General features: G+C 40.9%; 1 protein-coding gene across 1 annotated transcript in view; it reads left to right on the top strand.

Annotated features, from left to right (window-relative positions):
• dph6 (diphthamine biosynthesis 6) overlaps window positions 1–25,000 on the top strand; it is a 67,117-nt gene that overhangs the window by 17,123 nt on the left and 24,994 nt on the right. The window contains exons 4-12 of the mRNA XM_085392513.1: window positions 6,420–6,493; window positions 7,399–7,517; window positions 16,136–16,197; window positions 16,526–16,620; window positions 16,714–16,807; window positions 18,630–18,780; window positions 19,159–19,284; window positions 22,797–22,926; window positions 23,053–23,227. Of these exons, the coding sequence (XP_085248639.1) occupies window positions 6,420–6,493; window positions 7,399–7,517; window positions 16,136–16,197; window positions 16,526–16,620; window positions 16,714–16,807; window positions 18,630–18,780; window positions 19,159–19,284; window positions 22,797–22,926; window positions 23,053–23,227 (1,026 nt within the window). The remainder of the gene's footprint in view (window positions 1–6,419; window positions 6,494–7,398; window positions 7,518–16,135; window positions 16,198–16,525; window positions 16,621–16,713; window positions 16,808–18,629; window positions 18,781–19,158; window positions 19,285–22,796; window positions 22,927–23,052; window positions 23,228–25,000) is intronic.

The raw sequence follows: 25,000 nt of genomic DNA, 5'->3' as shown, positions 1-25,000 counted from the left end.
AATTTCTGCTTCATCATCAGAGATCTATTGTTACATCTTCAACAATTTCTTCTCTGCTTTAAAAACCTCAAATTTTTAGCTTTGTCTGAAAATCTAATCTAAGCTTTACATGCCTTCCTCAGACTCAGTCGAGTTGTTTTTACTCTCCAGATATCATAAAATATGAAGGATCCAACCTTGTAAGAAAAACGCAAGTTGTGGAGGAGATTCAATAAAACCTTTTAAATGCGCCAGTATCAACAGTTAGTCAGGCCCAACTCTGTCTGCCTCAGAACTGACAGCTGAGGAATTGTGTCAAGTCTTTCAACTCCCTGCCATTCATCTACTCAGAAATTAAGAGGGCTTTTATGTTTTGTTTTGTGAACCATTCCCCTCAAGAAATATTTGTGGCAGGCCCCATCACCTCCCGCAGCTAAAGTCATAACCAGCCGTAGAAAAACACTGTCTGGAGTCTGGAGAGTGGGTTAAACCAGCATCACAGCAATATTTTTCTCTGGTCTCTCTCTGGGGAGTGTGTGTGCGTGCGTGTGTTTGTGCGTGCGCGCGTGTGTTGGGGGAGCATGACGTCTGTTGGAACTATGTAAGACGGAGGGCAGAAGAGCCAAAATGCCAAGAGCCTGGATTCTGACCTCACCAGAAAAACATTTACATTTTAGGCTCTGTGTGTGTGTGTGTGTGTGTCTTCTTGTCTTCTTGTCTCCGTGGGCCAGTGTGGATACATCGACATTACGTATGTATGGATACACCTTATGGACTTCACTCATGATATAAGTGAGAATATCTTATATGTTTAATATTTAGTTTAGTTCAATTTAATTTTTGCAGGAAATCACAGTGGTTTTATTTAAAAATCCTAAAAAATCATGAATCAACTTAAAGTTAAAGGCTGACAGTTTATTTAATGTGGTCTACAAAAAATAAAGTATTGCATTTTAAGTACTAACGACTAAACTTGTTTTCTTGAATTGCAAGTATTCATGGTTATACCATACATCGATAAACAACCTGTCTCACTGGTGCTTCCCGACATTTAGTTTTCCATGTGTGTTGATATGGAAAGCCTCCTTGTCCTTGGCCTGCTGAAACCAGGGCTTTGTGCTTGCTTTGGCGAAGGCCCTCTCCCTCCCTGCCTGATGACTGGCGGGGCCTGTGTTTACGTAACCGTATATATCTTAGAGGAAACTCGTGAAACGTTAATCTCTCTACTTTTTAACCCTGATGAATTTCTACATTTTCCAGCTGTGCGGCATGGCATATTTATGCTCAGGCTCTATTGCTGAAAACAGCTCTGTCATTGTAAATGAATCACTATCCAAGACTAAAGACTGTGCGTGTGTGTGTGTGTGTGTGTGTGTGTGTGTGTGTGTGTGTGTGTGTGTGTGTGTGTCCGTGTGGGTATGTGTAAACTTAAGGCTGGGAAACTGAAAAAATTCATGCTCAGCCATAAAAAGCAGCATTAGTACCTTCGTGGATAAAAACAGCTTCTTTTTCATTCTTCCCCATACCCTAATCAGTGCACACTTCGCTGTCACTCATCACATTTCTTTGGCTTTCGACTGATAAGCGTCCTTCACTCATCGTGCTAAATAGACAATGCCTCATGTCATATCCTCTGTTGCCTGGTCACACCTGCACAGTGGCCTCAGCAGAGGATAATACTCTCCCCTCGTCTGCTTCCTCTCCACACTTCTCGTAACTATGACCTGCATCATCTCAGGAACCGTTCAGGGCATTTGGCTTTGCGAACAGCTGGCTTTGTGAGAACTTTGTTTTTCTTATTCCACCACTCTATATGGTTGAAGACTGACACGTGTTGAGTCATCTTGCCAGACCGTCCTCAAACACAAAGGAAGAGCCTGTCTTTCAACAGCTGTTTTAGATGCAGAGCTCCGCCAATTTACCGAAGGGAATGTCTCTGAAAGCCTTTCAGAACGAGATTTTGCCGATGTTTGTTTTACAAAAACATTCGCTAAGCCTGCGTGTCCATTTTGTTTGTTTTGATGGATCAGACACCATACCTGTTGTTTGAGACTCAGTATGTACTGTATAAGCAGAATATGATTTTGTGAACGTTGGGTGTACCTTAATTTAAACGATCATTAAGAATATCCTGTGCCTTGTGTGCACCATTCAGCATCCCATTTCTCCTTTACCAACTCTTGGAGTCACCTTGGAGTTTAACAGTCTCGTTGGAATGACAATGAGGAAGCTGATTTACAACAAATAAGCAGTGTCTCCTCCTACTAAGCTCACACTAAGCTTCCTGTCAGTTTGGCATGTCTACGCTGTCAGGACAGCCCAACACGCCCCAAGACTGTGTCTACATTACATTAAACACAACCGCTTGACCCTAGCGAGCCCCATCTCCTGTATGACATCTATTTGAGCTACTACAACAGGGTCCAACCCCTCCCCATGTTCCTTCCAGGTGAACAAGGGAGAACAATCCCATTACGCTGGAACAGGCCCAGAGCTAATGCAGAGAACATTAAAACCATGTCGCATCCAGTCACTTACTTGATGGATCCAGGAAGAGAGGGGTGAAGAGAAGACACAGAGAGGGGAAAGAAATGTTGAAGAGGAGGGGTGGGATTGGAGGTCTTGGGGTCAGGCACGGTGACGATGTGACAGTGTGATTGCAGCAATGGAGAGCATGTAATGGCACCTTGGTGCCCTTGAGCAAACTGTCATTCGAACCACTTTAATTAATTTCCCCACTTTGTCGACTTCCCCACCTTCCTGCTATCACAGACAGGAATGCTGCATACACCAGGCAGTAATATTATACAGTGAGCGTGTCAACAGGTTTAGACTTGATAAAAAGCGGATATTTTAAGGAAACGTGTGGCCTGGTGTCAATAATAGTTGAGATCTGCCTGCTCTGGACTCCTGGCTGTCAGAACAGACTCAATCGGGCATTTTGGAAACCTACCATTTTGCAAAATGGAGCTTTGTATTGTTAGGGTGTATAATTAAGACCTCATTGTGACAGCCATTGAGAGCGAGTTAATGAGGGTTCTGATGTATTCCATATGAATATGATTATTGAATTTTTAATATTTTATGGCTTTCTAATTGCTTTAGTTGCTGTTAATGGCTTTGAATGTTGAATATTACCCTGAATGAAAATGTGGAATGGGTTAGTACCTTTAATGCTGAGATCATAGCTGAATTCTGTAGTTGATTTTTTTTGTCTTTGAGGCAGATACATATCTTTACCAAAGGCATGTCTGTGACTGTGAATACATTTGAAGCAGTCTTTCACTCCCTTACTAAGATGAATGTATATATAATTACAAAGTATATCACGCACACTACCTTGATATAGAGTTTAATGGCCGTATCGTTTCTTTGTGGAGCATGTCTGCTGGCCTTAATCTTCTCCACAGCTGACATCTTAATAACTCAGCCCTCTCCATCCATTTCCACGGGAGACATCCGGATGTGGGGGAAGGATTAGTTTAATGAATTTGACAATTAGTAACAGAAGTTAATGACTGCATGGGGCTAAGTACCCTGATGGACATGGCTGGGGGGACTAAGGACTTCCACTGCTTTGGGCCATAGATCCTCATTAATAGCTTTTCTGCCTGCCGGAGAGGACAGGGGAAGCCAGGCCAGGCTTTTGTTTAGTCTGCCTCTGACGGAGCTGCTGAGGGGTTGCACTGTTGCACAGCACCATGCGAGAATTAGTCCTGCTCTGGGCATGAGATAACACAGGGCCTCAGGTCCTGGATCAGGTGAGGCTTCCTTTTATGAACAAGGGTCATTAAATGCTGAAAAAAGAAGAGTGACATTGAATCAGGGCAGCGAGGGAGTTCTTTCTTTAGATCTTGTGCCAACAATCACTGAGGAAGAGAAGTGGTTAGTAGGTCACAGGCCTCTTCATGACCTTTGCCTTGATTTATCATTATGTTACCCAGATCCCACCTCTAATATAGTCAAAACATCGTTTAGCCAGATAGCTCTCATAAAGATTTTATTATTATTTATTATTATACTGTGCTTCATGAGCTACCTAGTCGCTTTGTCAAATATTTCCACTATAAACCATTTTGATAAATTTTTCAGCTACTATAAAATCAAAGTTTGGATTTTTTTATGGCGTCATGAATAGACATAGAACAATTCCCATAATATCCATCAGTTTAGATTTATATGTACATATACCCCCTCTTCACAATAATTTATCCTACCTCCTCCCACAGAGGATGAGAAAATATGTCTAGAATTTATAAAATCACATCCAGAGCAGCATTAGCTGCCCCCTCATTCCTGCCTGTCTCCTGGCGGTGGCTATAATAGCGACAAAAACATTACCACTTCCAAAAATAATCATTTCCCAAAGCCGTTGCCAAATGGTCTAGTAGTTAGAATCTCCACTGAAAACAAGGGGATGTGTGAGAATTTTTTTTTTGTGTTGTCATTAGTGGCGAGTGTGCCTGGTTGTAAGGCTGAATGGAAAAGAAAAGTGAAGCCATTTAATTAGTCAGGTTGACCCTCAGAGGTCCAAGTACCTACAACAGTTTGCTCCTGAGAGAAACAAGATAGAGGGAGACAGAGAGACAGAAATGCGAGACGAAGCTGTTTGTTGTTACTCTGATGCTCTGATAGTCTGTCAGGTCCTGGCAAGTTTAAAGTCAAGGGACCAAATTGATGTTGATGTAGCACACTTCTTCAACACTCTCATTTGGATATCTTTTCGTCTTTCTTTGTGTCTCTTCTTATCCCACTCTGTACCTCCTAATTTGCCTCTTTAGGGAGTGACAGTTGCATTTAGGGAAAAGGTTATCATTGCATTAGAATAGAGTGCTGGCCTTGAGGCTTACCTAGAATTACATGGCACTGCCTGCAGCCCCCTTTGTTCTGTGCTGGGCTGAAATGTTATCAGTCTGACTTAATTACTGTCACCGGGCAATGGGATTGACTATAAATGTACATTACAGTGCGGGACAGATTGGCGAGATAAAAAAAGAAAACAATACTGGAGTGCTGAATGCCTTCTTAAGATCGCTTTGTGTTTAACTTTAGGTCAAAGAATTATTTGTGGTATGTGTTTAGCATCACTTTTATTCCTCACATTCTCTGCTAAACACATCCGCAAAGCCACACACACACACACACACACACACACACACACACACACAGAGCACATCCTTTATCTGATTAGCTGGCACGCCTTTGTGGAGCTGTGTGTGTGTTTGCGTGTGTGAGGTACAGTGCGTTTCAGCTCAGCATCAGGCCCCAGGCAGGGCATGGATTTCATTTAGGAAAGTATCAAAGGTTTACACGCTGTTCGCTTTAATCAGCATGTTTATCAGGCAGAGAAAAATTGCAGGAAGGGACCACAGGGAGAAGGAGGGGTGTGTGTTTTTGTGTCTTTGTGTGTGTGTGGTGGTGGTGGTGGGGGGGTTTATCTTAAGGACCAGTAGCCAGGGAAATTGATAACGGCTACAAGGTAATTTAGTGGAGACTTGTGCATCCCTCCACTGCTTCTACCCCTGCCTCTTATTCTAATTACAGCCCATGTAATGTTCTAATGAATCTGCAGGTGGGTTTGAGTAGGGGAGGGGCATTTAGGTGGAGACGGAGGTTGTGCCTTTATTTCGTTGTATGTATGCACGTCAGCATGTAGCCCTTGCTTGCGTGCATGTGTAAGTGTGTGTGTGTGCTTGTATTTGTCACTCCAGATCAAGCTTGTTTTTCTGTAAGAAGATTGAATGCATCTCAAGGCTGTGTCAGTATCTCTCGAGTGCATAGTTGTCTCACTGTTTCTGAAATATGAATATGATATGAAAAGCAATTAGATTAGCCCTTAGCAGTATTAAAGATACATGCCACTCACAGACACAAAGTTCCGCTGATACTTCAAGTTGTCACTGTGGTTCCATCTTCCAGCTGTGGGTGTACAGGATGCAGGCTGCAGCCAGACACTCTCATCTCCTGCTTATACTAGACTACTGATAAGGTCCAGCAATTGCCTTTGGTGGTGCTGGTGCCTCCAGTCACACATACGTACACACACACACACACACAAACCTAAGCATAAACATGCAAGTTCAGTCACAGAGCCATGTGCGCAAACCTCCAGGGGATATGGGCTGGACCGTAAAGGCCTTGATACGACCAGAGTGTAAACATCCCCACAGGATTGCGGTCCAATGAAAGGAGTGAGCTGTCAGGAATCTGCTTTCTTTGTGTCTTTCAGTCTCTGTGTGTCTGTGTTTACATCTGTGTGTGTGTGTGGTTTTGTTCAGATAACACTTTGGGATACCGTTATAGTTTGAGAAAGGGGTATTTGGCCTCGAGAGACTGGTGACATCAAATGGCTGTTACATTATGCACATCGCACATGCTTTATAATGGAAAAGTCAAGAAATGTTTGTTGTTAAGTTTCCTCCATCTTTTGCTCCACACAGGAAAAGGAGGGCGTCGAAGCGGTGTCAGTAGGGGCCATTCTCTCTGATTACCAGAGGGTCCGGGTGGAGAATGTGTAAGTTGACCACGTGCACACTCACGATCCAGAACACACTGCTAGTTCAACGTGCACGTGCACCCCTGAACTTATATGAGACACACTGTTATGTCCACTGAAGAAAAGAGCACATCGCCTGCATTCTTACTTCCCTGCGCTCCAAATTTGGGGGCGAGTTTTGCTTAAACACACACACATACATGCACTGCATTATATTTATGTCAAGTTATTTAGACTAGCTTTGAAGTGGTTCTGTTTTTATGGAGCAAAATTAAATGAAATGATGGTTGAAACTGATGGTTACCTAATTGCCAAGTGACTTTGATCATTTTAAAAGTGCATTTTCCTTTTGGGGTAGACGCACGGCTCTTACTCGAGAAAGAAAAAATAGTTCCCTCGTGTGAGAGACACCTACAAGTATTACTTTTACTCTTATCTTATCTTTTCTTTTATCCTACTTTTCTTGTTTTTTTTTATTTTCATAAACTGGACATAGCAGAACACAAAGGCTCTCTTCACATTAACAAATCCTGCTGTCAGTCAGCTATTGTTTTCCCACACAAATATATAGGTAAGCAGCTCAGGCATTTCTTGAGCAGTAGACGTTTGTCTGCAGACAGTTTGGCTCCAGTTACCTGCTGTGGATATGTGTGTTTCACCTGAGTTTATGTGAAAGACAAGCCACAGCTTAAGATGAAGTTTTTTGGGGGGATTTTTGTGTGCGTGTATATGTGCGTGTGTGTGTTTTCTCCTTGAATAAAACCGCTGGCTGCGGTGGCAGGTGGCAGCATGTGCTGTGGGCCCATCAGGGTGGCAGCTTTCCCGTAAATGAAGAGTTGCCCAGCCAAGTAGGCTTTGAAGTTGTTCTAACATTGGCTAATATTCAGTATTAACCAGTTTGCATCCCTTCACCTGTTTCCCAGATGTTTGCGGCTTGGTTTGCAGCCATTGGCCTACCTGTGGCGGCGAGACCAAGAGTCCTTGCTCTCTGAGATGATATCATCAGACCTTCATGCGATCCTCATCAAAGTTGCTGCTTTCGGTGAGTTTGTGTTTCAGCCCACTGGTGAACGCTCTCTTTATGTTCTCTCAAGGTGCTATATTGGTTAAGCTGTGTTTGGAATGGGCACCGAAGGAAGAATTTGCATAAGTGAGCTTTAGGAAAGTAAAAATAAGGTGTAACCAGAGGGGAAAAAGAGAGACAAGCAGAGTAATGCCCTAATCATTAATCTGCAGCTTAGCCGCGGTGTTAAGACTTGTGCCAGCGGCAAAAGTATCGAAGCAGAGAACAATATGAAAAGATAAGACGCACAGAAGGAGGAGGGTTGAGGAAAAGTGTGCGGCTGTATTAGGAGGGTGTGTGGAGGAAAGGTTGGCAGTCGAGAAATAATCACGGTTGATTGCCCCGTACATGAATGCAACCTGTCAATAAGCGACACATGTCCCCATTGTATGTGAGAAACTCTTCTGTCTGTGCTTATGCATAGCTCAGAATACATGGTCCGTGAAGCGAAGATTAAAATCTGGTACCTCTCATTTACGTTTTTCAACTGCTTCAGCACTGACGGAAGAGGTTAATGTGGTGTCACCTGCTCTCTACATGCCTGTTTTGGAGCCCGAGGATAGGAAGATCAGATTACAGAATAACAGGAGAGACAAAGGGAAAAAAAAGTTTTTCTTTCCCTGGTATATGATGTTAAGATCCCTACCTGTATCTACTTGACAGTGCAGCTGGATCCCCTTTGACGGTGCCGGTGATAAACGATAATTATGGCTACAAATGGTTCTTTTTACTCTCAAACTACTCGTGGCGATAGATCATCATGTAGACACTGTTTACGTGCTGTTAAGTGGTTGTTGTCACCTTTGGTAGCAATCAGTCGAAAAGGGGTCCACGGCTGACTGATGACCCACAGAGCTGTGTGAGGCGTCCATGATATTCTGCATATCTTTCAACACTGCTCAAATAACCTCTTATAGAATGCACTTGTCAAGCCATTCATCATTGGTGCTTTATTTCCTGGAGCCATTTCTCATTTTTAATGGGTTTTATAAAGGACATATTGGTAATAAATAATATTAACTTGTCAGATGCCCATCAGGGTGGAGATGATGTCAGAATCCATTTTTCTCTCACAGTATCATAATTGTGTTTACTACAGACAACATTTTTTTTCTTATCTTGATTTGCATTTGTAACTCGATAAAATCTAAGTCTGCATTTATATTAGCTATCAATCAACTTCCTAAAATGACAAGCATGTAACCAAAACAGCCTACCTTAAAGACCTCAATCACCCTCTAACCCTGCAGCTTCTGCCAAGCTTTTTACTCTAAACACATCTTAACTCTAAAAGCAAATTCTCAACATTTTCTGGAAGATTATAATTAGAAAGGAAAATCACCTCGGGTGACTATGAGTGTGTATCTTGGCCTCCCACTGTAGGTGTTTGTGTGTATTTAGGGATGTGTGTGTTGGCTACAGGTAAAAAGAAAAGATTTTATCAGCCCTGACTTCTCACCTGTCCCAAGGCAGCGGTAATTAGAAAGGAGAGAATTGAATAGGGGTGCAAGAGCCCAAGGCATTTTAGGCAGCACTCATATAATTGCAGCTTTGGTGGAAGCAGGCCTGTGCAGTGAGGTGTGCTGTTTGGGGGAGATTGGGTGACAGAGGGGCATACCTGGTGGCCTTTGGTGTTTGTGTGTGAGAGAGAAAGCAAGAAAAAAGAGATTTGGAGGGATTAAGATGTGCAAACCCCAGGAGGAGAGGAAAAATACTTTCACAGGGCAAGGGTTAAGTTTGCAGTTGCACAGATAGCTACAACTTAGAATATTCTGTAGCTAGAAGAAACTGAGTTTTTTGGGGTCTTTTCTTTCTTTCTTTCTTTCTTTCTTTCTTTCTTTCTTTCTTTCTTTCTTTCTTTCTTTCTTTCTTTCTTTCTTTCTTTCTGTCTTCTTTTAAAGAAGTTTATGTTTCTTAGTAATAAATCCCTGTAATGAAAAGACAGGTGTCCAAATGCAGGATGATCCTCTTAGTGAATTCTCTGGAAGTGTTCCTTTGTGTGCTGACGGTGGGGGAAAAAAAATTCAGTCATTGAAGATCCCAAATTGCAGGCAGGGAAATAAGTTCAACTGGATCTGAGCCTACGAATGTCAGCTAAAGCTTCTAATGAGCAAAAAAGCATTCGTCTGAAAGGTGGAGGCACATTCCCGTTTTTGGTGCTGTGTCTCTGCAGCTAACTGTGGATAATTGGAAATCCTAAAAGCTAGTATTAAATATTCATGTAATTAGTTAATCAATTGATTAGTGCATGTGCGTATAAGGGCACAGGTTCAGCAGTTAATTGGTCCTCAGCTCCAGAGATAATTGGCATGTGTGAAATCACGGTCTGCCTGTTGGAAAATCTTTTATCTCTGCATGAACTTTTACCCTTCACACGAACACATCCTTTAAGCTCGGAATTAGGGAACTTATGTCACGTGTTTGCTGTCACTGATCACCTCGTCACTTTATCATAGTTTAATGTATATTTAAAGGACAATTGGTGATCAGAGACCTCAATGGTTTGTATGTTTGATTTGAATATTAGAACTACATTGGCAAAGCATCTAGATATAGAAACAGTACCAAACAGAGCCTGTTATCAGATATGAGATTATCAACCCCTGTAAAAAGATGCAGGTTGTTCCTGAAATTAAGTGTTCTGTCCTCTAACCCGGACCGATTTCATTTGTTTTTTTAAACAAACTTATGTTATTTGTAGACATTTTCTGTACCACAATGAAGTACCATGGCGCCACAGGGTATCTGATAGTGTAAATAAAAAGAGTCTTTGCTTGGTATTGTTTCTATATATGAAGGCACCATTACAAATTGAGACTTTAGAAAGCCACACTGTAGGATCAGGTTTGATGCAGATTGCAGGATGGCATTACCTGCTGAATTAGTGCCCAGGATCTATGGTTGTTATTCCTTCACTATTGCTTTCCATGCTTTGTTACATTTGGCACAGTGCTGGTGTTGCGTGTTTTCGTGCTGCATTCCTATTTTTTGTTTTGTAGTTGTGGGTTGTTATACAAGTCACATTGTGAGATGATCATCCTAAATTTCTGCCATTGTCAGGATTTTGCCTTGGATTGCAGAGTGGTTATAATGGACAACTTTGAACTTCACACATGGTGCAATGGAGGGCCTCTGACTAAAGATGTCGCCATGATTTTTTTTCACATTGTCATCTTTTGTCTGGGACAGAAAAAAAAAAAAAAGCAAAACAAGTGGGGATGTCTTCAAAGTCAGAATTCTGACTTTTTCTCTTTGTTTTTTTCCAGTGGCCCTAATCCTCTTCCGTAGATAGTCAATAACAGACATGTGATTTCAGGCTGCAAGTTTAGCTTACTGCTCACACGTCAGGTTCAACTGCTTTCTGCTTTGACTGTTTAGAAACTAACAAAGATGAAGTTAGTTAGACAGATAGGTAATAGATTATTTAAAAAAATTAAAAAATACATACACAGTATTCCCACGCCGGACGGTGCACCTTTCATGGACTCGCGACATCATCTGTAAATTTATATTGCAGGAATTTCATTGCATGTTTCTATAGGTATTTAATTCTTTTTTACATTTCAATTATTTTTGCAGTAAAATAAGCATTTTCTAACCTAGAAAATTAATAACAGAGTTATAACAGGGTTTTCAAAGACAGTGGGAAGGTTTATAAGAGTGTGGGGGAGGATTTTTATGACTCAAAATTAATCACTAATTAATTAATTATTAAAAATAATGGAATAAACATATGGTTTCTACTTTGTGGATTTTTACCTTTCGACCTAATCGAGGAAATACTGTATGTATACCTTTTGTTTCCAGTCAAGTTGCATATTCAGATCCACTGTTCAATTATAGTAATTGAAATATCCTGAGTGTACTAGTACAAATCAGAAAGAGAAGCAACCAATCAGAGAATGTGCTGGAAAAAATGACTAAATGAGGAATAAGTTCATTGGTGAATTCTTAAATAAACTTTTCCAGCTCTTTTAATTTCATCCATTAAAATGTTCCAAGATAACTGTACTAATTTTACTTTGCTGTCAGTTATTAGAATCCATTTATTTTTTAAATTTCCATTATATGGCATGCACTGGAGATTCTGTTGTTCTTCTGTTCAGTGAAAATTATGAAATTCACGTGTTAAAAACAAAAAGACGTTCTCTACTGCAGATGGTTTGGGCTGTTTGGGGGTTGAGGTTTACCTTAAATAGTTTAAGAATGATAGGCTGCATTTTTTGTTTGTTTTTTAAATTACACATTGTTCAGTTTCACTCTAGATCTGAAAAATATTTTCTACAGGTTCATTTTGGTCCCCAGTTTCTTCTCTATCATTTGTTGGACTGGAAAGATTTCATCTTGATGTGATTGCTACGCGGTTCATGCTGCCCATTATTTTGCTAACAGACTGTCACAGTCTGGCGAGGGCAGACTGTATGAATTGAAAAAGGACCCAAAATGCAGACTCCAAGGAACAGGGAACAAAACTTGAATGTTAACAAAAAGCGAGACGTTTAATATGGCTGGAAAAAAAGGTACAAACAAAGGGCAAGGCAAACTGAAGCAAAATTAACACAAACCTAAACTGGGAAATCTAAACAAACAATAAGAAAAACCTAGACAAGAAACTTGGAAGCATGGCATAGGAAACATGGCGTGGACAACAGACGACCTGACAATCACACACTGAAAACAGAGGACTTAAATACACAGGAGGTGATTAGGGGAAGTGGGAACACATGGAGGAACAGCTGAGGGTAATAAAGCAGGACGAGGCAAGGGAAGCAAAACTAGAAACACTCACATGAGACATGGACCTTCAAAGTAAAACAGGAAACACACTGACTGAATTCTAAACATGCAAACTTAACAGCAACTGGGGAGACAGAATATAGGAACCTGAAATATGGTACAAAAACATCACAGTGGACATAACATGGAACACAGGGAAGCCATATGACGAAGCCAAAGAGCAAAACCTAAGATAACCATAACTGAGATCTAGGGAAACACGAAACAGTACCACAAAGGACTCAAAACATAATCCATAATATAAAAACACGAGATCTCTCCAAAATGAAACAGGAACATGAGAGGCAGACATAACAACATAAGACAACAGACATGAAACACACGAAGGGCAAGGGAGATTTAACATAGTTGGAACACGAGGGGGAAATAATAAGAACTAGAAACACTTAGGCATGATAACAAATAAACTTAGGAAACCTGATAAGCTTAAACATACACTATGAACATCAAAAGAACTGAAACTCAAATCACTGGGTCATAAGACCCAGGACCGTGACACAGACACTGAATTTCAGATAAGAGCTTGACAAATTTCACATATAACCTTAATCTTATCATCCTTTGTACCGTGCTACTTCCCTCTTCTCCTTTCTTCCTCTCTGTTTTGTATTCCTCTGTCTGTCTTGCGAAGATTAGGTGATAGTGAACAGCTATTGTTTTGGCGGGGGTCTTTGAGTGCATTGTTTAAAGGCTGGTGCAGCTCACCTACTAGGGAGGAGATGCTTATTTCATCCATTTAAAGGCTAAAATGTTACACATCATGAATCCAATTTTCTCTGCCTTTTCTCTCTGAAGGCAAGGATTAAAGCTGAGCTGTCAGCTGCCAGATCTTAAGACAACCTGCGGATGCCTGCGATACTGCGCTCAGCTCAGCTCAGCTCAGCTCAGCTCAGCTCAGCTCAGACAGTATCTAGAATCTCCCAGTTTTTAATTTGGCATTAGGCTCAGTAAGCAAAATCACAGTCACTTTCAATTAAATAGGTAACTCACTGCTGTGGGTTTACATGAATCAACCTTTTCGAGATGGGAAAACCCAATCGCGATCGTTTAAAGGAATTAGTACAACATTAAAAGAAATAATTTCATTCAGTGACTTCTAAGATTTTCTGTAGAGATCAGATGGATTTATTTTTTCGAGAACACGTCTATGCTTTAAAACATTTTTTATTATTATTTATCGGTTAACTTCTCCTACAGCTTGCAGTTTTAGTGTTTTATATGTGTTTTTATATTTTTAGATTGTTTTTAAAGACTATTTTTTAAACCTCGGTATAAAAACATAATTGTATAAATGACTCTCGGTTTCCTGGTAAACTTTTTCTTCCTCCTTAATTTCAAACCCTAAATGTCGGCACTGTTCTTGAAAAGAAATGCTCTCCCTCATTACTGGACTCCCTGGTTTTAAAGTTCACTGAATTTAATTGGAGTTTTATAGGATAATACGAGGTAAAAAGCCCTTTTAAAGGAGAGCTATTCCTCTCAGTCTCTCTTAGGAAAGCTCCTCTCTCTACAAAGTGCGATCTTGCTGTCTCTGGCGACAGACTAATGGCAGCTTCTGGTGGGCTTATTTGGGTTTAATGTGGCATAATGAGGTTAGGTAATTGGGTTTAGGTCAAGTTGTAAAACAGGTTCAGAGGAGACAGAGATGTGAAGATCATGTAAATGAGTGATGTTAGATTGCTAAAGGCTCACACTGGCGGCTACTCAAACACTTTGCAAAGAATGTATGTTCCAAGTACAAGCTCACTGCATCTACTCTCATTTCCAGTTGGTTTGAGTAACCTTAAGTCAGTCAGAAACGTCAATTAAGAGAACACTCATACAAGTGCTAAGTGGTCTTGGGAGAAATGCCTCCGCATTAGTGTTGTCTTTGTATCGTTTTATCACTCACTCCTGTCTTCCTGGTTTCCGTCATCCTCTTCTTTCCTTGTAAATATCAAATCATGTATGATATATTATTTAAGAGTGAGGAGGTTAATGAACGTATTAAAAAATGCGGCATCCCCTCAGCAATTTGGAGCCAATTATTAAAATTTGTTAAAAGGCATGACTAATTAAAGAGGATATTTAAATTGGATTGAATTTTAATGCTTTTTTTTCATCTCTCCTTATTACCTTTGTGGCAGGGTTAAGATGAGAGGATGTTGAGATTAGATATTCTCACACTAATTAAGACCACAGATCCCCTGGGAAGAGAATAAGGGTCTGCTCATTCTCTCTCCACACTTTCTCCACCCTCCTTCCCTCCCGCCTTCTCACTGTTATGGCCCTCCGTCCCTCCCACTGTTGTGGCCCTCCATCTCTCCCTGTAGTGCCGGACCACCGGGGCCCGGAGGAGAGACACAGCTGGGATTAAGATGAACTGGGATGGGATGCGACGTCCTTCCTTCACATCACCTCTGCCTTCCCTCACGTCTCCCATCCATTGCTCCCCATGGGGGCCCGTTGATGACACGTTAACCTTTGAGGCTGTCAGGCCATGAGAGAAGAGAGATTCTCACATTTCGATTAACTTAGTTCCTTTAATTAAACACATGAACATGCCAATGAACAGGATCACCTGATGTCTAGGAGTAGTGGAGCTATATTAGATTTTGAGAGAAATAATTTGGGTCAGCAGCTTTTTTTTATGGCGATGACATCGTTGTCATGTTACTCATCAGTTATTTGATAATGATTATGTTGATCAGTTAATAGGCAACCACAGAAAGGGCAAAGAAAAATGATGAAGAATAAGGAGAGACTTCACTAGCGGTCATCGTATTTCTGTAAAACAGTCAGGTGTTTTGCTCTAAAGATGCAAGCATGACTTGGCTTTCTTAAAATATAGCATTTTACATTCGTGTCCTGTTATGTTTTTATTGTTCTATTCTTTGTAGAGAGCACCTGGTACTCAAAGCTTTGTGTTTTGTTGGAACAGCAAAGAATGTGCAGCAGGAAATCATTGGCTGCACTTTCTTTGTGAAAGGAGTGACAGGGTGAGATGGAGTTCTGCTTAGTGCCCTCAGGAAAGAGCCTGTAGAGCACAAAATCAGGACTCAGTGTCACAAAGTAGTAAAACCCTGCAATTCTCAACAAGCTGAGTAAACTCCTCGCTGTTTTCAGCCTTTTATTCCTACTAATATGTAGAGTGTTCCTAAATTAGAGCTATCAACGCACTAATCTTTCATTTAAGCTCAGGTCTGGATTTGGATATGTTATCAAAAGGGGAAGCGGGCTGCTAGTTGGATTTACTTGTTTTTGTGTCTGGGGACTGAGGGCCAGTCAGCCTGTATTTTAAAAGCGTGGCACCACTGGATATGCATACAAAACTCTCCACCACCCTTCTCTTCCCTTTCTTCTTTTCGCTCCCATTCCTGTGAGTCACTTCCATGCACCATTTCAGGGGAAGGGGAGGGGAAAGCCAAATAAACAAGATCTCTTTCCAGAGTTTATGTTCTCAAAGGGAACTTGTTGGGGTGGGGGGTTGTGGGCGAAGGATTGGGGCGGAGGCGGGGGGGTCTGTGGCCAGCAACTGAAAACTGTTGCCCTTACCCAGAGAGATCTGTGTACACTACTTGCAAAGTCAAACAAATAGATCCAGGGCGCAGGTTTACATGTGTGTTTGTGCGACTGCCCGTAAACCTCCCTGCCTGTCATCTTCAATCACTGTGTTGTGTTGCTGATCCGACCGCGCTCTCTCTCTCGTTCTCTGTCTGTGCATACGTTTGTCTGTTTGCAATGGTGTTTGTGTTTGTATTTCTGTCTTTGTGTATTGCTTTGTGTACATTCATATGTGTCTCTTCCCACATGTGTGCCAGGCCTGGATCCAGAGAAGCACTTAGGAAAACCTCTGGCTGACATGGAGCCCTACTTGAAACAGGTAATTGGATGGCAGATACTCCACCACACTTTCAGCCTCTTATCTCCAGGACATTACCTGACGTTCATTTCAAAGTTGGCTATGAAACAATATGAAATCATGTAGTTAAAATGATGTATTGTCTTGATGATATATATATATATGTATATATATATATATGTATATATATATATATATATATATATATAAAATATGATTTATGATTTAATATAAATATATTTTTTCATTCAGCAATTTATACATTTTAAAATCCAGTGTTCTATTGAAAATTTGGGATTGAATTGAGATTAAAAAATTATAAACTGAAAGTTTTTCTCTCCCTGAGTAGCTCTCCCAGAAGTATGGAGTCCATATATGTGGGGAAGGAGGTGAATATGAAACCTTCACCCTTGATTGTCCACTCTTCAAAAAGAAGATCGTTATGTGAGTAAAGCATTATAAACTGTGTCTGACACTTTTGCAGCATGTGTGTTCTTTCCCCAAATATTTATGGACGTTCATTGTGCGTTTGTGCAGTGATGGGGCGGAGACGGTGATCCACTCAGCAGATGCCTTTGCACCGGTTGGCTACCTGCGCTTCACTAAAATGCACACGGAGAGCAAAGACACCGTGAGTCAAACTTCCATGAGTTATAACTTGTTTCGCAAATGAGATCAATGGCGTTCAATGCCGAATCGATAATTTTACAAGCAAAAGTTTGAGTCGCTTCGGGATTGATTGCTTTAAAACTGCTCTCAGGGCAAAACAAATACAAGAACAAAACCCTTTGGTGTCTGATAACTTTGTTGAGGAGAAACACAGCACTGCAGGGCAGGGTTCAGATCGACCTCCAGAGGGCCTCTCTCTTGCTCCGGCGCTCTCTCTCTTACAAACTTTTGCTCTCGGTCTTTCCCTTCATCCCTCACTCTCTCTCTCCTCTAGCCCCACATGGCCTACTTTGACGTCTGCAATATTCACTGCAGCCTGAAACTAGGCCCAGCTTAATAAACATGTCTGCTCACATTAAGGCACTTTGCATTCAGGTAGCTGGCTAAGCGGACATAAGCAAGGGTTGTGGATGGGGGTGGGGGGGAGTAGAAATTGGCTTTTGGTAAATTAGAAGCTGCGGAGGGCCTCACAGGCTTGAAGATTTGCAAACATTTTACTTTGTCTGCAAGAGCGGACAACTTTAGAATCCTTAAATAATTCCCAGAAAGTTCTGATCGAGACATTGCCTTCATTTATGTTTACTTTTTAATTATGCTATTTTAGGTTGTGTAGTTCAATAAGAAACCTATTGGCTTATTGGTGTTCCTGCTGAAAGCAAATGCTCCTTGTGTAACGGTGCTGTGAGCTCAAAGTTGCACTGTGGGATTAACATGTCTCCAGGGTGGAGCATGTGATTTCTATGTGAGTTTCATTGTGGGTTTTTATGTGCAATAGAGTGCGTTTGTGTTTGTATTTATATATGTATGTAAGTATATCTTGATGCTGGATGGGGGGATGGGACTGTTATGGACAGAAAACATACCCCTGTCCCACATCTTCTGTGACCCTGCAGCCTCACTCCCTACAGCTATATAATTTTTAACTCCCCACACTCCAACCCCCAACACACAGACACATTCACAGCCTCTCAGAGCCCCTCTAGCCCCCCCTAGGTTGCTGGGGGAAGAGCACGGAGAACCAGGGCCTGCACGAGTGGGAGCGGAGGGGGCGGGGGCAACCAGGGGAGAACCTGCCCTGGTTCAGCCTTCTGAAGCTTTTCTCGTCAGGGTGACAGATCTGCGGTGACACCAGCACTAGAGGAAACCGCACCAAGCTCAGGGGGTGGGGATGGACCACCATCATTTGCCCTCCGTTAATGCTAGTCAAGCTATTTTTCATGCTGGCCAGGAGAGAGGGGCTGAAGTATAATTAATTTGATTATCATATTGCCTAATGCGGTTGACAGCCGATGAGGGGGTGAATGAGTGTTGGGCATGGTGAGGGGGGCGTTGTGAAGATATGAAATATGTATTTAAATATGTGACGCCCCAGCAGGATTTGGCAGGTAATATGTATGCCTTAGAGAATGGTAATGATTTGTTATTTAAAGGAGTAGCAGAGTGCAGAGGGAAAGTATAAGTAAACAGATGAAATCCAGAACATGTCTCACCCATCCAGTCATGAGTTTTGACTGACAGCCAGCGTGATTGAATCTACAGTATCAGAAAACACCACTCCCTATTCGCCCGAACCGCGAATATGTTAGCATGTTGTTTCATATTCATTCACCTTGAAGTTATGCGTGTCTGGGTCCTTGTCATGAAAGACTGACGCACACAGCCCACTTGGTGGGGTATTTGAAAAGATTGGCTAATTATACAGCGTTTTGTCTGTCTTTGCAGAAGGCTCCTTGCTCTTTGCTGGGCATTTGGCCTGATTTATTCCCTGTGGTGCTTTATTGCAGGATGTGGTGGCGAGAGCTTTGCCCCATGGTAGTTGTCCTTGCCAAAATGCCATTGACAAGATGACTGAGGAGGTGGAATATGCTGATCAAGCTGAAGACAACCAGCACGAATTTTCATCAAACTGTGACCTTAGTTGTCAGTGGGGCCACGGTGAGATTCATTTATTGGGAGAATCGCATGCACTGATATGCATGCATGAGTCTATATTTATGTCTTGGTGTGCCAGATGATATCTTTGTGTGGTGTAAGCGGGCTGAATCTGTGTCATGTGGCCAGCATCTTAATGCTAGTATTTCTGAATGATTGTTTGACAAGACCTGTCATTTTGTGGCAGTCTCTGACTTAATAATTCCTCTGACATAAACCGTTTATGCACAGTTTGTCTCTTAAGCAATATTTAAATAGTTATAAATGAATAAACAAACAGATTGATCTCTCATTTTGGGGTTTCTCAAAGTTATGAACAGAGAAAAAATACTTTAAAAAGTAAACTAACATTTTCTCTTCATCTCGTATCTCTTCATGCAGACGTCTCTCCATCTTGCTCTTTAAGAAGTTCCGGAGGTTATCAGTGGATCTGTGGCATCAATGGCCTGCAGAGCCAAGACTCTGGGATCCAGGGCCAGACATCGGTAGCTTTCATCCAGCTGCAAAGTAAGGGAAAGTATTAAAAGTGTTGAGCTCTCTGGAAAATCACAAGGGTCTGCTAGAAAATTCTTTTTTGCCTCCCTGAAATCGCAAAAGCACATAACACACAAAAGTAAACTATACTTGAATGAGTTATGTGTTCTTCAATCAAATAAAAATGACATCTTTGATATGGTCGAGGGGGGTAGAATATAATTCTTTTGTGCAGAGGTAATGTAAGCTGTTCAGTAAAAAACAAAAAAAATATGGCGGGCTTACTGTGCTGCACTGCTCACTTTACACCCACCCTCCACACCCACCCACCAAAACAAAAAAATGAAAGAAAAAAAACAATGAAAAGAAACACATGGAGAGAATTTTGTCCCCTGAGTGTCTTTCTTTCTCCTCGCTGGGTTAGCTAAACACACACCAGGAGAAGTAGCAGAGTTTGACAAGTCATTCTTACTTAGAAGTGCTCGTCAAGGCAGCAGGCAAAGCATGCGTCAAAGACTCTGTCCATGACAAGAACAGGATCGCATGCTGGCCACCAAGCAAGGACAAGCATTGCAAATTAACGAAAACTAAAGCTTTTTACACACACGCAGTGTGCAGGCGTGTTGGGTGGGTTATCTTTTTTTTTCCCTGCAGAAGTTTGAAAGTGTAGGCTTTTACAGTGTATCACAGTCTTTTTTTCTCCTTCTCTTTTTTTGATGGGGAAAGAGGAGCGAAAGATGAAAAGCATATTTAATGTTTATCGTGGTGCTTGGCTGAACAGCCTTCACAGTGCAGAGACAATATTAAACAAGTTAATATTTAATGAACAACCTCTTTGTATGAGGGCGAAGTAGTCTGAGACGCTAGTGTCGGCAAAGGAAAAACAAACTTGAAGCTCTTTCAAATGATTGTAGTGAGAAAGGCTTTGCTTTGAGCCCTTGTGCCTGCGTTTGCATCCAAAGCCTACATCGTGTGTGCATACTGTGCTAGACTGCACTTTACAGAAGAGGTCCACCATTACCACTTTAAAGCAATAGATTTCAATGTCAGAAAACATTTCTAATCTATCCACCTTTTAAATACTAAAGTGACAGAATTAAAATGACATGAATATTGAGTAAGTATGCAGTAGGTGTAGCTTTATGCCGAATTGATTCAGAAAAGTAAAACAAAAAAATCTCAGGCTTTTGGTAAATATAGCTGAAAATGCGAATCTTGTTCAAACCTGTCCATTAACACTAGTGGATGCAGTTCAGGGTTGTGCTGTGTTGAAAGTGACACATTTATCACTAGGTTCAAATTAGTAAGGTTGTTGTGTTTTTTATGTAACATGGTTTAGGGGGCTCATTCATATGGCTGACATGTTTATTATTTATTGTCTGAAAGGAAATTTCCAGTCTTGCTGACTAGTTTGTGACAATTAGGAAAACAGTTGTTGGAGACCAGGTGGCGACCATGTGCAGTCAATGCCTTTGAAATAATGGAGACCAGCTCTATTATGTCAAGACAACAACAAAACTGGGATAAAATGGCAATAAAGCAGTCTCCTATCAGTTTTCAACAGGGTCAAGATGGATATTATATGCAATCTTTTTGCAATAATGTGGCACACGGCATGCCACCCACCCAATCTTGGTCATTCACTGGGTCAGATGGGTAACATTTATAATTTATGCATTTATAAACAAGCAAACAAGACACGGTTTGTAAGGGTTAATTCTTGTGTTACAAATTGCTGTGTACTGTGTGCCGTCCTGAGGGCTGACAGTCAGGTGGAGCGCAAGATTTTTTCTCTGTGTTTTTCTCCATATTTTTCCATTTAAATATGAGATATTAGATACTGTCAGAAACCAAGGTTTCCACGTGTAAATGAAAATATTGTTATTGTCCCAGATCCCTCCAGGTTTTTCCGCTCTGTGTGAAACTGAGTGGGAGCTGTGCACTGGGGCTGCTATCTCAGATCCTACAGTGAGAAAGCTTTGGTATGATTGTGTTTCTGAAGAAATGGGCCAGTAGAAAGGAGAAGCCAAACTCCTGAGTGATAAGATCAACCCAAACCTAAACATCGTTCACTCCTTCGTTGACAGTTAGAACTTGTGGTTCATGATGCCATAAACATGTTACAGAGTCCAGTCATTTTTACATATTTATTAACTCTCAAAGTCTGAAAGTCTGCTGTTTATTTCAGTAAATATATGCTTCACTCCCTGTAAGCCCTGTGATGTGTTTAGAAAAAGAAATAAATAAAAAAGTGACATGCTGCAGGAAAGCCATCATCAAAGCGCACTGTTTTCTTAGGAATCTACTGTAGTTTTTTAATTCTTTAAACTGAAGCGATTTTCGGCTGTTGCCTTTTGACACTTACTTCATATTAAATATTAAAGTTAAGTTGCACCATTAAGTTATGTTCAGCTCTGCTCTCTTTCAGTAAACTCCTATTATTATCTTAGAGTAGGAATATACAGGGAGGCAACTTGAAACAGAGTGAGGACTGAGTAAACATCAGCCGGACAGACAGTGCCAAAGTTGCACTCAGAGCTTTGAGCCATCCACAAGTGCCAATTATACACTTGTTCTGATAACATCTCTCCCACTGATTACAAATAAATGAGCACTCCTATCAGCAATTATCGCATACATATCAGTGGCAAAATAATGTGTTAAATTTAGTGCAATTTGCAGTAAACTACCAGCCACAAACCTTAGTAACTCATGTTTGTGTGTTTCATCATTTGATGGAGCAGAACTCATCAGCGCAGACTGACTTTAACCTTTGCCAATCTGTTTGAGAATGATTGCAGTCAGTCTGAGTTAGACTGAGACAGGTTGTCTCCCACCAGGTGAACTGGTGACCAAAAGTGGTTTTCTATTGTCCTATTTTTACTCTAGTGGGACTGAGCTCTTGCAAAGAAAAATCGTATTTCTTGTAGGTTTATTTTTGTTTTTCAGCCTAATCATGACCTGCTTCACATGCGTTGATATCTCTTTGGACCTCATATTAAGTATCCCAGTAAAAAGATACCAAATGTTCAATATTTGATCAACACAACATCTCTTATCGGCTTAATTTGTCATGAAATAAGGAGAGAACAGGTCTCATATGACCATGAAACTGCTTGTCAGTCAATCATGTAAATACTTTCTATAATGGATTATGTGTAAAAATGGCTGAAATTCCCAAACAGTTAATGAAAAAGTTTTGGTAAACCTCTGAAACATATTTATCATTTGCTGTAGAATTCACTGTGGTGGTGTAATAAGACAACATTAAAAAATATCCATAAAATAAAATAAAAAATCTCATTTTCATTCTGTCCAGAAACTTAATGACCTCACTGTAATGGTGCTTAGCGAGACACTTTCATTTGCCACAGACCTTTGCATTTGGATTTTATTTGGACTGTACTGTACTGTTGTTTTATTGTATATTGCACACAAAAGCCTTTTGTAAAAATGCATATTTTAACCAAGCAGTAATAATGTTAGGCTAGTGTAATTTATTTATAATATATTATTATCACTTCCAATGTATTTACTGTCTATAGGGGAGTTGGACAGCAGGGGCTGGAAGATGAAGGACATTGTTCTGGTTCACCTGTACGTAAAAAACATGGAAGATTTTGTTGAACTCAATGCAGTCTATAAGAAACACTTTGACATCAACCCTCCAGCCAGGTAAGTGTAAAACATCTTCAATATTTACGCTGCTCAAACCTGCATTTACAGCTCATTCTTATTCTGTGTTTATTTTATTTATTTTTAGTACAGCAATCATCCAGTTTTCTTCTTGTTTTTGTGTAGGGTGTGTGTCCAGGTGCCTCTACCTGCTGGCCAGCTGCTGCAGATGGACTGTCTCCTCCATGACTGGACCGAGCCCCTGGCAGAGGGCTGCTTCAATCAGAAAGAAGCTCTGCACGTCCAGAGTCTGTCCCACTGGGCCCCAGCCAATATCGGACCCTACAGCCAGGCCCTCAGAGTAAGTCTAGAAAAATATCCCCAAAAGGGAAACTATTTCTTCTATTTACTTATTAATAAGTATTTACATTTCAGCCCTGTTATTCACAGAAATTATTGGTTTCCAAATGATAAAGTAAGTTTTTGGCTTGGACCAAGCAAAAAATAGGAAACATTACTGTAGAAAAGTAAGCATTAGATTAAAGAAGGATAATCAAGGATTAATCTGATGATTGACAAACCTTCCTGGTGATTCGTATGCTTTGTAATTGTGCGCTCTTGAAAGGCAATTAAAATTGTGCTTGTCCGTCTCTTTTGTCTTTTGTTTATATAGAGATGCACATGTGCGTATGCATGTGATTGTTTGTATGACTTGTGTTGTGTATACATGTAAATATGTATCTCTTTCATAGTGGGGAGTGCATATTCATTTTTGCACTTGTTTGTAAAGTTAAAACTCAAACTTCTTTCATATTGTTTCAAACCCAGAAAGAATCTAGAATTCAAAGGGAGAGAAAAGGAAGTGTGGGCTGTGGTTGCACGGTTGGCTTGGTGTTGTGTTTACCCAGTGTGTATTATATAGGATTACACTTGTCAAGGTACTGTCAACGAGGATAGTGTCCATCTCCTCCACACCGTCCTTGATGTTGCAGCCAAATCCGTCTATGAGTGAAAACATGTGTGGATTAGCCATTCATTCAGAGCTTGATGGCAAATCTCTCCAGTGTGTCACCGAAGTTCAGTTTGGAGTCCTGAGATGCAACCTACAGAGTCAGGTTTGCTTTTAACATGCCAGCAGTGTTTGATTTCCTCAATGGAGTCTCATCGAGACATGAAATTGATGTCAGCTGTGTGCATGCGATGTTGCCTCTGGAAAGCAATCTAATCTTTCATTCCTCTAATGATCGTTCATATCCAAAGCAATTTGAGAAAACAATGAGAAGAGTTTGTTCAGAGCTGTGCACGGAGCTTCGTACGACCCCTGCGTGGTCTCTCAATGTGTCTACTCCTCCTCCACGCTACAATGGCTTAATTTGATCAAAAATGTATTAACGTCTCTTCAGTACAGATAGGGAGTTTTACATATTGATACAATTACCCCCTTGCTGTGAGCAAGCATGCAGTCCCACCCCTCCTCTCACCAGCACCATGGTGATGCCATCTTAATGACACTTTTTTTCTTGGTGAGTGTTGGCAACAGGGACAGGGCGAGAACAGCGACCAAAGAGCTCTTGTGGAGAAACCTTCTCATACATTCCATTCCACGGAAATGAATTAGTGAATAAAAGAGGGATTTAACAATACAAAGGGATTGGAAGTTGGGGGGAATGGATATCAGAATATTAGATCATAATCATGACCAGAGAATCCAGTCAGCTATGTGAAGCTCAGCTATTTTTAAGATAATGAGTTGAGGGGGAAAAAATGGAAACAACTGGAAAAATAAAAAAGGTTTCTGTTACCTTTCTTTAACAATTATAGTAAATATATATAGTATATATATGTATATATAATATACATATATAGTAATGCTAACCATGTGAATCTAGGGTAGTCAGTCAGGGCTCTAAACTAATCAATGTCCAGCTGTACTGGGATCAGTTTATTCTTTTGACAAATGTCCACTGGTTTGAAAGACAGCACATGGCTGCTGACAGAACGCTCTGCCCCTGCAGGACTTAATTACAGTAGGTCTCCACATTGAGGCTTGGTACTGGTGGAGGTATAGGGAATGGCATTATGGATTGGCATTTGATGGATGCTGGACCTTCAAATTCTATTCGTCTATTCATCT

This window comes from Rhamphochromis longiceps, linkage group LG19 (assembly GCF_057381845.1).
Source record: "Rhamphochromis longiceps isolate RC_006_pf linkage group LG19, R_longiceps_female_GT1.1, whole genome shotgun sequence".
Taxonomy (NCBI): domain Eukaryota; kingdom Metazoa; phylum Chordata; class Actinopteri; order Cichliformes; family Cichlidae; genus Rhamphochromis; species Rhamphochromis longiceps.
Note: the sequence above shows the minus strand (reverse complement) of the source record. Positions and strands in the feature narration are given on the sequence as shown.